General features: G+C 36.6%; 1 protein-coding gene across 1 annotated transcript; it reads right to left on the bottom strand.

Moving 5' to 3' along the window:
* Positions 1-1,899: 1,899 nt before the first annotated feature.
* LOC121234984 (60S ribosomal protein L15-1-like) lies at positions 1,900-4,657 on the bottom strand. Its single transcript, XM_041131160.1, has 4 exons — positions 4,529-4,657; positions 3,703-3,869; positions 2,378-2,575; positions 1,900-2,288 (listed from the first exon to the last, which is right to left on the bottom strand). Exons 1-4 carry the CDS (start codon positions 4,530-4,532, stop codon positions 2,043-2,045), a joined length of 615 nt encoding a protein of 204 aa, XP_040987094.1. The 5' UTR covers positions 4,533-4,657; the 3' UTR covers positions 1,900-2,042.
* Between the last annotated feature and the right edge of the window lie 11,047 nt (positions 4,658-15,704).

Below are 15,704 nucleotides of genomic sequence, written 5' to 3'. Positions count from 1 at the left end.
TTGAAATTGATTAAAATCCCTTCAAAGAATCTGCATCTCCCTAAATGAGGACCAAGCTCCCTGTCCCATTTGTCAAATGGAAGAGGAAACACCATCTCACTTAGTAGCTGGATTTTGTTAAGAAAAACTATACTCATCATTCTTACACCATACACCACACATAATTTTTTAATTTTTTTCTCTTACCAAATGTCTAGTATATAGATGATAAGTAGAATAATTCAATTAGTTTAGGAAGAATAAACAACAAAAAATAAATATATGTGTGGTGTGCGGTGTGTGTGGATGATGAGTAGCAAAGCTTTTTTGTTAATCCTTAATCCTGCAACCAACCTGAATATTAGGGCCAAGGACATTCGTAAATTCCAATTGTTTGTTGTGCTAGCTATGGATAACCTTTGGTTTTATAGAAATCAAATTATTCATGAGTCCTCTAATAAGGCCATTGAACAATTTGTCCCCAAAGTTCTCAAAAAATATAGAGATCATTGTAATGCCTCTGGAAATGGAAATTTCTTGAATAGCAGCCCCCACCCACCCCCCCCCCCCCCCCCCCCCCCCCCCCCCCCCCCCCCCCCCTCTTCCTCCAAAGCTTTCTCAATCAAGGTGAAGCCATGGCAGCATTCATAGGTGTACAGAAAGCACACTTAAAAACATCTCACGAAGATTATCATAGAAGGGGATTCCCAAGTAGTTATTACAGCCTTAATGCAACGTCAGCAATTCTCAGATTGAATATCAGAAGGAACAACTAGAGACACAAGATTCTAACTTCAAAACTTTGAGAGCTGGCAGGCAGTGAAATTACATCGTTCTCATAATTGATGTGCGCATTCCATTGCGCAATGAAAAGCCTCTAACAATTTGTATAGATGCACCCCCTTGATTAAAATCCCACAATATCTACTGGAATTTCATGGTAGAAAGAATCCACCTGTTTAGTTTTCTGCATGATCTGTATTTCGGTCTCTATGTATTAAGGACTCTTTATTAATGAAGTTTTATCATTTGCTGAGAAAAAGAAAACCTCAGTCATTTTAAAACATGCTTGTAAAAATGACACTGAAAGGTATTAAGTGTACATCATCACTCCCTATTACAAAGAGTTAGGAAAAGACCGAATATGAGTTTGCTGCAAACATGGAGGAGCACCATTTCAAAGAGCCTTCCTCCCTGCCTCCTTGAAAAGAAAAAGAATGAGAGGAAAAAAAACTGGAAAAAATAAAAAATAAAAAGATGTTCAGTGAGAGACGAAGACCAGTATGAGTTTGCTGCATACGAAGGGGCACCATTACAAAGAGCCAGACAAGACCAAATGAGTTGATGCAGACAGGGGCACTATTACAAAGTACCTTCCTCACTCTCTACCCTAAACCAAAAAGAGGAAAGTAGATGAAAAAAGGAACCTAGAGGAAGGATGGATAAAATTAACAGCTGTTGCCTGTCGGTTAATAAGGATTGCTAAATACAGTGGCTTCCACTGTCTAAGCATGTAGTGTATCGTTCCCACCTTTTATTCAGGAGCATCAGCTCCACACATATGAACCAGAGATGATGAGCAATCTTCAGTTTCTACTAGAAACCTGTGATAGCTTTGTCACAAGTTGGTTCGATATTTTATTGGATGATAAAATAATACAAATACACTATACAGTCTTTTACACAACCATGTTTTAAATGAAACATTTTTATAAAATAATTCATAAAATAACATCATTTTATTAAAATACTTTCATATTTTAACGATTGTAAAAACAGATTGTAGTAATAATAACGGTTGTAAAGTAAGCACATAGTTAGAACGCCAGATTTCTAACCCAGAGGACTAAGCCAAGAGCTTGAGAATCATGCAATGCACAAGCAACCATATATCAAACATCTCAGTGCAAAACCCAAGCGGCTCAAAGACATCATCTTGGAAAATTTTTAAAGTAAAACATAATAAGTATCAGGATCTCCAAAATTTCAATTCCAAATAACCACTAATGTTCCCTCCGTACGAATGACCATAAAATGATAAACATAATGTGACATAGCCAAAATCAACGATAGCGACGAAGTGAAAGAGTGTTGTTTCTCTTCCAGTTTGCCCTGCGAGAAGGACGTTGCTTGTGGTGGCGGTGTCCCTTTCCACGCAATCCCCTGTATTTCTTCCCAGCAGAAGTAAGACCACGAAGCTCCCTGTGCTTGTGAACAGGATTGCAGATCCAGTTGATTCTTGGGTCATTTCGGACTGCATTATGAGCAACATCAACCAGAATCACCTCATAGTACTTGTAAGTAGAATCCTGTATCAGACAAGCAATATCAGAACAAGCCATACATCACTCTAAGCAACAGATATCAATGTGGAGAATTAATAGATTGAGCAGCAAACCTCGTTAAGCCAGTACGAGTTCAGAACCCTGAGACCTCCCAACTTCCGACCAGCACGTTCCTCTGCAACTGACCTCTTGCTGCGCTGAAACTTCAGTTGAGTAACACCCTGGTTTGTGGGCTTTCCATACACAATACCTTTGGGAACAGGCCTCTTCCGACCACCACGCCTAACACGAACACGATAGACCACATAACCCTGCAAAAAATAATTCATCAACGAGAAAGATTTATAAATGAAAACAATTATGATTGATCACATGGTACAATTCAGATAAAGGCGAACAAATCATACAGTGAATTTGTGTCTAGAAATATCAACAAGGTTAAAAAAGAAACACAAAAGCATGGCACGTCATAGTGTTGGTAAAAGCACCAGATGCACTTAAACATAGCTTAGGTGCAGAGCACATGCTTGATTGAAGCAAGTTGCAGATTTTGAAAAATAATGTATTTATTTTAATGAGTTTTGAGTAGTAATGTGGGATAGCAAAATATCAATACAATACAATGACAGGGTTAAAAACGAGATAGTAATCTATTTTTCCATAAACTGAATTCTGAACTATGTTATTGTATAATTGGTATGCTATTCATGATTGGGTTCCTTATAAGCCAACAAAAGAATTTTAAAAAAATTTAACTACTACTGCGCCCAAAATTTTGATTTTCTAGAACTTCAGTTTTATTTTTTGAGAGATAAACAATAATAGCTAAAAGAGAATGGGAGACAGAGCATATTAGCACTTTCGCCTTGGCACTTTGAGCTCAAGTGTGCTTTACCAACATTACATGTACAGGAAACAAATGAAAGGGGTTCTTATTTTCACATTTTTCAGTGCTTATTCCAAAAGTACTTACCAAAAGAAAGTAACTGGCAAGCCATATTTGAGCTCACAACTCCCTAAGCAGAGGCCGGGAATTTATTGTATCGAGACACAAGCAAGATCAAAAAAGAGATCTTGCATAGTCAGATAATAGACTGTAAATTGAATGTAGCTGGTCTAAGGGAGCATCTGTCAAAGTAATTTATCTCCAAAAGAGAAATGCAAACCCATCAAGATGTCGCCCAACTAGCATTAAACTAGTCTAAATTGCAAACTGTAAAAAATAGACAGATAAGTTTCACATGCATGCAACTATATAAGGGTGCACTACGAGCTCCATAGTCCAGAGGAGTGCTAAGGAGGAAAAGAACCAGGCAATTATAACAAATTGGATAAAACCTCATATCAAACTCAACGGAAAATACCTCTACAAACTGTTATATAAATAATATTTCAAGCATCGGCATAGAATGTCCATGGTATCTAAAGCCACTGTTACCTGCTTTGCCTTGTAACCCAAGCGGCGAGCCTTGTCAGGGCGAGTCGGGTGGGTAACACGAACAATGGAAGGGTGCTGGCGGTACTCCCAACACCTCACCCTCTGCAGGAACCTCATCACATCGGATTGCTTCTTTCTCCATAGCTCCGACACATACTTGTAAGCCCCTATTATCCCGAAACCATGAAAGATAAAATAAGAAAATGCCCCATGACTAGGCCTAAAAATAGAATACAAAATCAAGATAATAACATACCACACATAATGCTTCTGAATAGCAATAAAGCCACAATGTTTTTTTGAAAAAACTGGTTTTTATTTTGTAAAAGGATCAGTTAACCAAAAAAGAAGAAACGCATTTTTTTTCTAGAAAAACAAATCACATGACATAAACACACTATGTCGCTTTCAAAGCCCTTTATGCAGTCACTTAAAGAACTGTCCCAGAGAACTGTCCCAGAGAATTGTCCAAAAAGAGCCTCTCACAAGCCCAGTAATATACAGCTATTGGATACCTCACTCAACACGAACTACTTTTAACATATACCAAGAAACGAAACAACATAAACCGCATGACCCATAACGTCAATCTCAGCTATATTACTCCATTTTCAAAGAAACCAAACACAGAGCCAAAGCAAAATAAATATTCTAGAGAAGAAAAGAACCACAAAGCTTCCCAGTAATGACTGACAAAACCACAAAAACAAAACGCCTGGGTAAACAAGAACACATAAATAAATAAATAAATAAATAAAAACAGATTCTGATAAAAGAGTTAAAATTTCTAGGAACTGAATTCCACAGAGAGAGAGAGAGAGAGTACCCATGGATTCGAGATGAGCCGCGAGGCGTAGTCACGGTGTAGGTTTCAGCAGTGTTAGGTTTTCGCTGTTTAACGGGGCTTTATAAACATGAAGTGGGATGGACTTTAATCCGGGCCGTTCATTTCTCCAGGCTTTGAAAGGTCGGAGTGGGACGGACTTGGGGCATGTGTTGGTGTTGCGTTAGGGATAATTAATAGGTAAATTATATTAAATAAATATTTTTCTCATCAATCACTATTTATTATTTCATACCTGACCACTTATGAAAAAGACTCAAACATTTTATAAAAAGATTATAGGTGTAGACTGTGAGAGTGAATAGTAGCTGATTATAATACTCGGCCCAGGGCCTAGGCCCACGAAGTTATTTTGTTTTTATTTGTTTTCAATTCTGGAGACTCTACACGGCATCGTTCCAGGTAAATCTATTTTTTTTTCTTTTCCCCCATATTCATTTCCTTTGTTTATGTAACCTCCGCTTTCTCACACCTAGTTTTCTTTCCATTGATTTTCCCTCTCCTGATTTTTTTCCTCTTTTGATTCTAACTTCTCCTCACGTTTCTACGGTTATTTTCAATTTCTCACCTGGAAATTTCCCTCACCACATTTGAACTACTCAAAACCCTCCCTTTTACACAGTTTTTTGTTCATCCTTGGCTGGCACTACAATCTCTGTGTGTCCTCAAAAGCTCGTCGCCGTTAGCTGGGTTCTACGACGGTGAGTCATCTCTCTCTCGCTCTCCCTCTCTCTGTTTCTCTTTGCCCCTCCGACTGCTTCGTGACTGTTCGTTGGGTGATTATTCTGTACAGTCGGCTTGTGCATCTCAAGTTTGTAGTGTTGTTGTCGAGCCTCGCATCGGAAATGCTAGTCGTGGTAAAATCTCTTCTCCCACCATCCAATTTCAGTCTCATTATTTTTATTTTACCCTCTATTTAATTTTCACACACATCTTCTCTCTGTTTGAACTCATCGTGTACACTTTCAGACCACTCAATTTTTTCCTTTGTATAGAATCATTTTTCTTTCACTAGATTTCAATGAGTCTTGGGCTTAGAATTCCATGGGTTACTTTGATTTGAGGTTGTGCCAAGCCATTGGTAACTCTATTAGGTAATGCTCTTCCGAAACTTTTGAGAGTGATGTTCGTTAATTGCAAGTGTAAATCACAAGTAACATTGCTGTTGTGTCGCAGGGCATTGATATAATCTTTAGGCAGCGTCCGTTCGCTTTCGTTTTCATCGTACTAAACTTGAGAATTTAAGTAAGTTAATCTATAGTGATAATATCGTTTTACTTATATACTTAATATTATGATCTGTATTTTCTATTCCTAATCTGAAAGCTTTTATGTCTTGATTGTATAGTGAATGTAGTATTTTTTTTTAGAAATTACATGGTTGGTTGTGAAATGTGGATAGGTGTTATTGATATAGTGTTGGTGTGGAATAGCAGTGATCAAGGGTAGAGTGGTGTTTTGTGGTTGATTGTCTTTGATTAAAGGCATGTTGGTAAGAGGTAAGCTGCATGAGTTGTATTTGGCTGTTGCGTGGAGATTTTAGTGGCCATGATGGGGTTTAAATGCTAATGGTTTGAGGAGGAGACAATTCGGGTTTAAATTTATGATAGTTATTGAGTTAAAAATGGGCTGTTTTGAATTATTACTCAATAAATAGTAGCTTACTGGATTGGTTTATTAAATGCTAGGTATATGTTTTGTTTAGGTGGTGTTACTACTAAAGTTCCGACTCAAGATGTAAATAATACACGGAAGTCAGGTAAACGGGATTCATATATTAGTTTTGTATAAAAGAAATAAAATGAGGTTGACTTGAAAATAAGTATGTTTGTTTTGAAAAGAAATCTGAAAACGACCTCAGATGTTTATTCTGCATATGCACAAATTCTATATAAGAGAAAATATTTTCTGTCATGACTAGTGTAGACATGAGCTAATTTTGTACATTTTGTTTCTGAACTATGAAAAAAAGTGAATATGAAAATCTAAAAGTTTTTGTTATGAATAAATGAAACTATTTTGATTCTGTTTATTTCGAATATGTGAAATGATCTAAAACTATTCAGTACTTTGTTTTGATATGATGTGTCATTTGAAAACCTTGGCATGAAGTTCTGATTCTGTATATGAATGTGATCTGATTCCGATGATGTTTCGTTCTGTTTCTGTAAAGGCCCAGCCATGGTATAATGGTGGTTTATAAACCTACCAAGGGGGTGAAACATGGAATACGGCCTAGCCACGGATATAATGGTGGTTTATAACCCTACCACGAGGGTGAAACATGGTATATGGCTCAGCCACGGGTATAATGGTAGTTTATAACCCTACCACGGGGGTTAAACATGATATTAGTCCTGATGTAATGTTATAAGATGATATAAATATAATATTTCAGTTTGGATATGCCAATGCATTTTCTTTTTGGAGAATAAGTTTACCTTTCTAGAAATTTAGCTCTGATGTTTTGTATCAAGTTTTGAATTATGAATTTCGAAAGTAAAATATGTTGTTTCTACATTCTGAAAGAAAATGTTTTGTTCTACATATCAACGTTATAAATGCTCATGTTTATATGCTAGTATATGCTCTCTGCTTGCTGAGTTGTTGATAACTCACCCCTTAATCTTCATAATATTTTCAGATGACATTGATGGTTCAGCTGAGGATCAATATTAGAGTTTGTGGACAAGAATAGCTGTGAATAGTTATTGGGTATCTCGCTGTATTAGTGCTGCTGTTGGATGTTATTTATTTATTAAGTTGATTTCAACGGATTTAGACGGTTTATGGAGACTTATGTCAATTTTATTTTATTCTGGTTTGTTATTTGAAACATGGAGAAAAATTGATATTTTATTTGGATTGTTGGATTGAGGATTTGATATGTGAGTATGTATGATTTATTAATTTAAAGTATGTGCGTTTGATTTGAAGTTTTGGAAGTATATATTCTTGGATTTGGAAATACATGAGTATTGTTGGAGTTGATTTTCAAGTTATATGAGTTAACTCTCCGGACCCTAGGAGTCGGGGCGTTATATTGATGCATATCATTCCTCTATATTAAAATATCTTTTAATTTTAAAAGGAATTAAAAATTAAGTTTCAGGAAAATAAAATTTTCGTCTACTTTTTCCAATTATGCATAGTCTAGTTTTAATTTTAAAGAAAACTGTAAATAGACAAAAATACTCATATAATTTTCATATAATTACATATTTGCCTTTTACCATATGAATATTGAGCATAATTGTATTATTATTTCACTTATACATCATTGAATAGAATCATTTCATTATACTTATTTGAAAATCCTATTAGACTATTTTCAATGTTATTTGATAAAAAAGATCTGACTTCTATCAATGAATTGGTCATAATCTTTAACAAATCAATTGATGTTTTATCTCATTTCTACTTCAAAAAGTACTTATATATATATATATATATTGTTTCTAAACAAGTGTAACATGTTTAAAAATGCCTTAAACATATAATTATCAAATAGTAAATAAATTCTTAATAATAGATTTTATTACCTAAACTCTACAACTAAAATCAGCAAAACTAGAGCTATATATTACAACCACAATTCCAAACATGCACACATGCAATTAGAATTGGGCCGCTTATTTTAGTTGAATCCTTCATCTTACCCTGTCTCTTATCCACGCACGTTTTATTAATTCTTAAAAGATTTTTGGAATGGGTAGGCAAAGTCTAAATTCTTTTAATAATAACCAGCCTAATGATTCCTAACTGAAACCAACACCTCTGGTAGAAAAATAATATTTGGAATAAGGTTTATGGAATGATGATTTGTGCACGTTCGGGCTGGGCCCGCACTGCTTGGTAGAGCCCACAAGCCGTAAGGGGAATGGGCAAGAAAAACTCAAGGAGAAGGGCCCTAGCAAGCTTGCGGCCAAGAAGCTCAGCTAGTGACCTGCCCCCAATTCCTGTCTTGGTGTATTAATGGATCCAGAACCACTTAGGATCCTATCTCCCAAAGAATTAGACGCATTAAATGTGTTCGAGAGTAACCTCCCCCAAGGTCGAACCTCGATACCTGGCGTGAGTGGCCGTATTAAACGCCACGTCCTGCCGTCTTGGCAAGGAGAATGACAACCATGATGGATGAGTTTTACGAGAAACGGGGCACAAATAGAAGCAGCTTCGTGACACGAAGGAAACACAGGTATTTGATGGGTAAGATTCATCCTCTCCGTTTTTAGAGGTTAAACTCTAACGATAACTTATTTTGACATCAGATGATATGAACCCGTGGGGATGGAATCTCTTAAACCCATAATCAATTTGAAAACTCACCCAATAAAGTTAAAATCAAGTCAATGGATGGAGAATCTAGATCTGATGAGAACTCGTTTCAAGAACCTAGATTATATTAAAATTTAGACTCGTTGAAAAACCTGTTTCAAGACCAGATTACAAAGAGGAACGCCACCAATGTTATGATTTGCCTTTGATAAGTTCAATCAAGAACAAGAGGAGATAAACTCAACTTACAATGAATAAATTCATTAAAATTTCATGAAACTTCTTAACATGAGACTACAAAGAGTATTTAAAACAAAACCTAATTAAACTCTAACCAAAATAAATCTCTATCTTCCAAAAGTGCCCCTTGAGTGAATAGTGCCGCATCTACATTGCGGCTACAGTACTCGCTATAGTAACTTCTTGAAACCCTAGTTCAATAAAATAATAACTTTTCCAACATGCCCTTGCATAGGCCCACCTTAAGTCCTTCCCATAATAAACTCAATTATTCTAAACTAATAAAATAAATCCTTTAAATAAATTAAACAAGTTGAAAGCCTTCAAGTACCCAAAATCTTTAAGTCATGTTGTTGCCCTTTTCCATAGTTTTATCAAATGAATCAAAACTAGATCTTCATCCTTCAAGCCCATTTTGAATGTTGGGCTCTTGCTAAACTCGTCCCAAGTGGATTGCATCAACCCTTGCATTGCCTGCTTGATCTTCTTGGCTCTTGACATTGTAATTGGCTCATCTGAAACTTGCAAAGGATCTTTAAGACTAGGTCTATGTTGGTGCCCATCATCAGAGGCTACTCGGCCCCAGCCATCATTTCCTTCCTTCTTTTGTAGGTGTTAGAGAGTAGTTACAGCGACGACTACAAAACTTGCCTTAACAGTTTTAGTTCATTTTTTTTTTTTGGGTCCTAAAAAAAAATAATTAAAATAAACAATACAATTAGGATTGTACAAAAAACATCAATTTTATACTAGAATGGATCAATCATCAATACCAAAAAGGTTTAGAATCGAGATAATTGGTTTAGTAGTATGTTCAATTTCTATTCACCTAAAATGACCGAATCAGTATACAATAATATTATCAAATATTATTTATATTACGAGGCCTAGGCCCAAATCAAAACTCAAAAGAAATCTCATTGTCTATCTCAGCTATTAGCCTATTAGGTCCATTTGCCCTACCATTAATCTAAAAAGTTAAAGAAAATTTTTATCCAAAGTAGAGTGGCCCATTTTCATTACAAGTTGCTCAAATCCCATTCCTCCCCAAATCCCATTCATCTCCCCAAGTCCCATTTTCTCATTGCGAGTATTCGCCGTTTGTGGGTACAATTTTGCCGTTTGTGGGTGCCATTTTCACCGTTTGTGTGTGACGCTCTCTCGTTCCTCCGCTTGCATATTAGCTTAAATCCTCCGCAACCCATGTCTCTCTCTCAGATCGTGAAGGTCCGCTGCACTCTTCTGTCATCAAATCCGCCAAAAGCTCTCCACTCGTCGGCGTCATCTCTAGTTGGATAGCACATTTCCCCCATTGATGTTTTTGGTTGGCCAGATTGTTTGGTTTTCTTGGGTTATACAAATGAAAACTCCAAGTTTTTTGTTCTTGAAATAGTTACAAACTGGGTAAAATTCACTTTGTTATTGAAAGAGTTAACAAGTTAATTTTGATTTGATGCTTTGCCCCTTGAGTCTCTATGATGCCCCCAATCCCCGCTTGGGATGGAACAGAGACTTAGAGTGTCTGAACATGCAACACAAGGTTACATACCCCCGTTAATGACAGTTAATATGCAATGCATCCTAGTATGCAACTAGCAGTATGCAATAATCGCAGCGGAAATAAAAGGTTAAGGTGAAAAATATGCCAGAATAACTAAAACATCCTAACTTCATTAGATAATCATCATATTCAAAATACTGAAGTAGCATAGACTAATATACAAAATCATATCATTCTCTTCATGTGATCTAAAGCATAAATGACTTAGGCTATGAACATCAAAATTAAGTCCAGCTTCCTCTCCAAATCTGACTCCTCCTCAATCATGTGAATCCAGTGCTCCATCAATCTCAACCTGGTCGATTCCCGACACAACTTCTATCATTCCGAGTGGAATGATAGTGGTCCTATAAAAATGTGGGATTTATTCGAAATCTCAGTAAGTTAAACAACTAACTGAGACAAAAATAAATCAATCATGAAAAATAATAAATATGCAATGTATGAAATGCATAAAATCAGTATACATATCTCCCATCTAGATTCCTCAACATCTTTTAAAAATATGGAGACACGGGTTTTTACTCAGTAAGTAATTTCGTTATCATTTTTGAAAAGGCATAACTTCTTCATAAAAATTTCATCATAAACCTTCATCATCATCATAGACTTACATCATTATCTTAATTAATAACATATCGTGTGATAATGTCACAGTTCCCCATATGCACTGTGAGTACCTGCAGGTGACAGTAGTATAACTTACGTTGAAACTATGTTGTCTATCGACTCATTCTCAATGCATTGGTAAATATAACATATCATCATGAAAATTCATAACGTGTACACCCACCTGCGTTAGGTGTCATAACATGTTGACTTCGCTACGACGTTCTTTAAAACGAATCCATTCGAAGCCTGTTGACTATTCTTCGTCAACGTAGGGGTCACCACTCCATTATTAAACACTCCAGAATGGACATAGGAGTTCCATTAGGATAATTTTCCCATCCTAGCCTTTCGGATTGTGATAAAATGATTTTCATACAATGTTTTGAAAATATTTTTCATGACATGTGTATATGTAGCAAGTTTCATGAAAAACAACATTTACATGCAATATACTACAAATGGTAAAAATATCACATATCTAGTAAGTATACAGTCAGTGTATCATATAATATGATATTTTATGCTTAAAATAATAATTGAAATATGGATGAACATTTATCAATAATTCATAAATAATTTATCAATGTGTAAGTTAGAGATTAACTTACAAAATTCCGGAAAAATTCGAAATTAGCGTCGTAGCTGCGTAAATCATGTGTATACTAAGTTATATTTAATACTCTTATGGATAGGTTTAAAATCAAAGTCTTCAAAAAAATTGAGTATTTACAAAAATACCCCTAAACTTTTAAAAATTGCCATTTAGGCCCTAAATTTTCACTAATTGCAAATGAACTCCAAATTTAACCAAATTTCATAGACTTCATATTTTTGGCATTATAAAACCATCTATGTCTTTAGATTTTCAAAATTCAAAGTGAAACTTGTCCAATTAGTCCCAACCCGTGGCATGCATCCTAGTTGATGCCTATGTATATTTTCAACTATTGATCCCTATGAATGCATGCATATGAGATTTTCTTTAATCACTAATGATCACTAACGTCTTTAGGGAAATTATGAAGTCTAATCCTTGAGTAATCAAGTTCATCCCGACACTTAATCAAAACTAAGAAATCATTAATCATGAATATGCTTAAAACCGATTCATGCTTGATAATCAAAACAAGATAGATTTAGAACTTATCATGACATGCTTCTAATAACAAATTTAACCTTCCATAATCATGTTAGGATAATGATAGATCATATCAAATCATGATTAGGACATGCCATAGCTAAATTTTCGATTAAAAACATTCAATCATTCCAACCTTCCTTTAATTGGCCTGGTTTTGCATTAAGCATCATAACCTTCTCAAAACTCAACCAAATTTTATACCAACACTTGAAACAAACCTTGAAATGCTAGCTAAGATCAAAAGGAAGAAAAATTACAAATTTTGTGGCCTTCCAAGCTCTCTATACTGCCTTACACAAGAACACTCAAGAACTCACCAAAACTCACTTGGTTTGCACTCTTTTGATCTCTAAGAGGGGGAAATGCTCTCAAGGCTCAATAGGATGCTTGGAGCTGTGGTGTGGATGAATAAGAAGGGGAGGGAAGTATTTATAGGTGGCCAAGGGGTGAGGGACGTTGGCTTGGTTGCTTGGTGATTGGGTGAAGTGGGAGGTGCTCAAATCTAGAAAATTTCCAGATTTGCTTGCATGAGCTTAGGCCACTTGTGCAGAATGAAATAGTGCCCTAAACCACCATCATTTCCTCTCCACAGTAGCTGCAAAGGTTTAATAGATGACTCCAGGTCATGGAGCATCATTTGGATGGCAGAAGATCACCCAAACTACCCTTGAAAATAGGTGGATGGAGGTGGTTTTGTGGTGGCAGAAAATCAGTTCAGTTTTGGATGTTTTTGAGCAGCAAAAATGAGTCAAAATCTTTCATGATGGTCATGGGACTTCTTGGTGATTAGGTGGAGAAAGAGGTGGCATGGGATGGTGGTGCAAACCATGGCAGGAGGCTGGTTCAAATTCAATCCAAATGGTTCTTATACAAACTGGACCAAAGTGCACCCGATTTGGTTCTTTGAGTTGGTTGATGCAACCAATTTTGTCCAAGGCTCAAACTGAGTTAGGGAGGTTCTTATGAGGTATTTAAGGACCATATTACCCTTGAGTACAAACCACAAAAATGTTGGGCCCAAGGTCAAAACAGTCCAAGCATTATAAAGGGCAATGCACAAAACGATTGATGCTTGGTTTGGGCTTGTTATGTCATTTTTCTTAATGACATGTGGAATGGTTTAGCTAGGGTATTAACATGGTATAATCATGGTTTAAGGGAGTATTAATTCAAGAAAATTTGAATTAAAAAGTTTAAGAAAAGATTAAGCATGATTAAGCTTCAAAGCATAACTTAAAGTGCACTAGCCTTAAGTATGATGGTTAATGGCCTTAGCCAATTTTCAAAACTTAATTTGAGTACTTTGAGTGTGATTTGGGCTTAAGAAACCAATAGTATGGTGTTTTGGGCCTTTGGTCTTTGAATGGCAAAATGAGTCCAAACATGGCTTTGGGCCATATGAGCTTGAAAATGGTCAAGGGTCCAATCTACACCAAAAGCCTTATGCCTTCCTATACTAGACTTGCCTTGATTTCCTAAGGGCTTGGTTTAAGGCTTTTCTCGAGCTAGGCCAATGAATGTACTTGGGTCCTAAAAAGTCTCACCTAAATTACTAATGGGCTTAACACTCCCTAATCCTTTGCTTATTAACATTAAGTACCAACATTAATATTAATCTCACTATCAACCTTAATGAAAGTGATTAATCTATAATTAAAAGCCTAATCTAGAGTATTTAAGGGTTAATCAAGGGTTAATTAAGCTGGGTGTTACAGTCTCTGTATTCAAAACTTGTAGCAAAGAGGCATGCTTTGTCTTTGGAAGCCTTGTAAGGGTTCTCTTATTTGTGTAAAATAAGGAAATGTGAAAGGTGATTGCAGTGTATAGTAAGGGACAGAAGTAATGATAATTGCTAGATAAAATGGTATAGTTGAAATCAGAATCCTATTAGGGTTTTTCGAGGGAATCCCTTAACCTCCAAATAGTGTCAATTCTTAAAATGTTCCAGATGATTCTTCTAGTGCCTTTCTGGTCTACATATCCACGTAGGGATAACCAACTCATCTAATAACAATGCAACACGTGTAAAGTAGTAACTGAATTGTAAACAAACCGTAAATAAAGTAAAGTAGTAAAACGACAGATTCTAAACGACGGGACTTTATTTAAGCTTGGGTCCCCAAATGACGTTGTTGCTTACTAGCTCTAAAATGGTGAGCTTCAGTTCTTCTCCAAACGCTGCATTGCAAGTTCCTTTACACTTAATCCCTAACATTTCACCTCCCACTTCGACAACACTTCCCCCATACCTCCCCTAACCTTCTGATTTGCCTTCATCTCCATCCTTCCCCCATCCCTGTGAGAGGCCCTAACAATCTCCCTCCCTTAAAGCACCTTGCCAGCAAGGTGAGGGTAAAGGTCTCGTAACTTCCAAAGAGATTCCCAGCTATTGTTCTCGGTGGTGGTGCCGGCCCATTTGATTAGTACTTCGATGGTTGCCCGATGGCCTAATGTTTTGAGACACTGGTCAATGATGGCTTATGGCCCTGGCAAGAGTTATCCTTTGGCGTTCACTGGTGGCAGCTTTGGTAAGGGACTGATCTGGTCACCCAGTTTTTGTTTCAAGCAAGAGACGTGGAAAACTGGGTGGATCCCTGAGGTTGCTGGCAGATCCAGCCTATAAGGCCACCTTTCCCAGTCGTTGGATCACTCTAAAGGGTCCATAAAACCTTGGTGAGAGCTTGAGGTTCTGTCAACCCTTAGAATGTTGAGGGCGCATTGGTAAGCCCAAAGAGCATTACCATAAACTGGTAATGGCTTTCATGGGTTCGGAAGGCTGTCTTATGAATATCTTTAGGCACTACTCTAATTTGATGGTAGCCAGACCGTAGGTCCAACTTAGAAAAAACTACTGAGCTATATAACTCACCCAATAATTCATCTATTACTGGAATGGAAAATCTGTCCTTCACAGTTTCTTGGTTGAGAGCCCTGTAATCTACACACAGACACCAACTTTCATCATGTTTTCTTACTAACAACATGAGGGATGAGAAAGGACTGGAGCTAGGCCGAATAACTCTAGATGTGAGTGATTCAGTGACAATTTTCTCTATTTCTATCTTTTGGTAGTGAGGGTACCTATAGGGTCTGGTAGAAATTAGGCTAGTGCCTTCCTTCAGCACTATTTTATGGTCATGAGACATTGTAGGAGGCAGCCCCACAGGCTCCTGAAATACTAGGTGAAATTGTTCCAGCATTTCTAGGCAACAAGACCATTTAGGCTCATAAACCTCAGTATCTACTAATTGTAAAATGAGTCCCTTCCCCTTGTGAAATGTATTCAACAAAATCTTATCTCCTTCATTAGCAAAAGTAGTTTCACT

Source organism: Juglans microcarpa x Juglans regia, chromosome 6D (assembly GCF_004785595.1).
Source record: "Juglans microcarpa x Juglans regia isolate MS1-56 chromosome 6D, Jm3101_v1.0, whole genome shotgun sequence".
NCBI lineage: Eukaryota > Viridiplantae > Streptophyta > Magnoliopsida > Fagales > Juglandaceae > Juglans > Juglans microcarpa x Juglans regia.
This window is presented reverse-complemented; position numbering and strand designations above follow the sequence as displayed.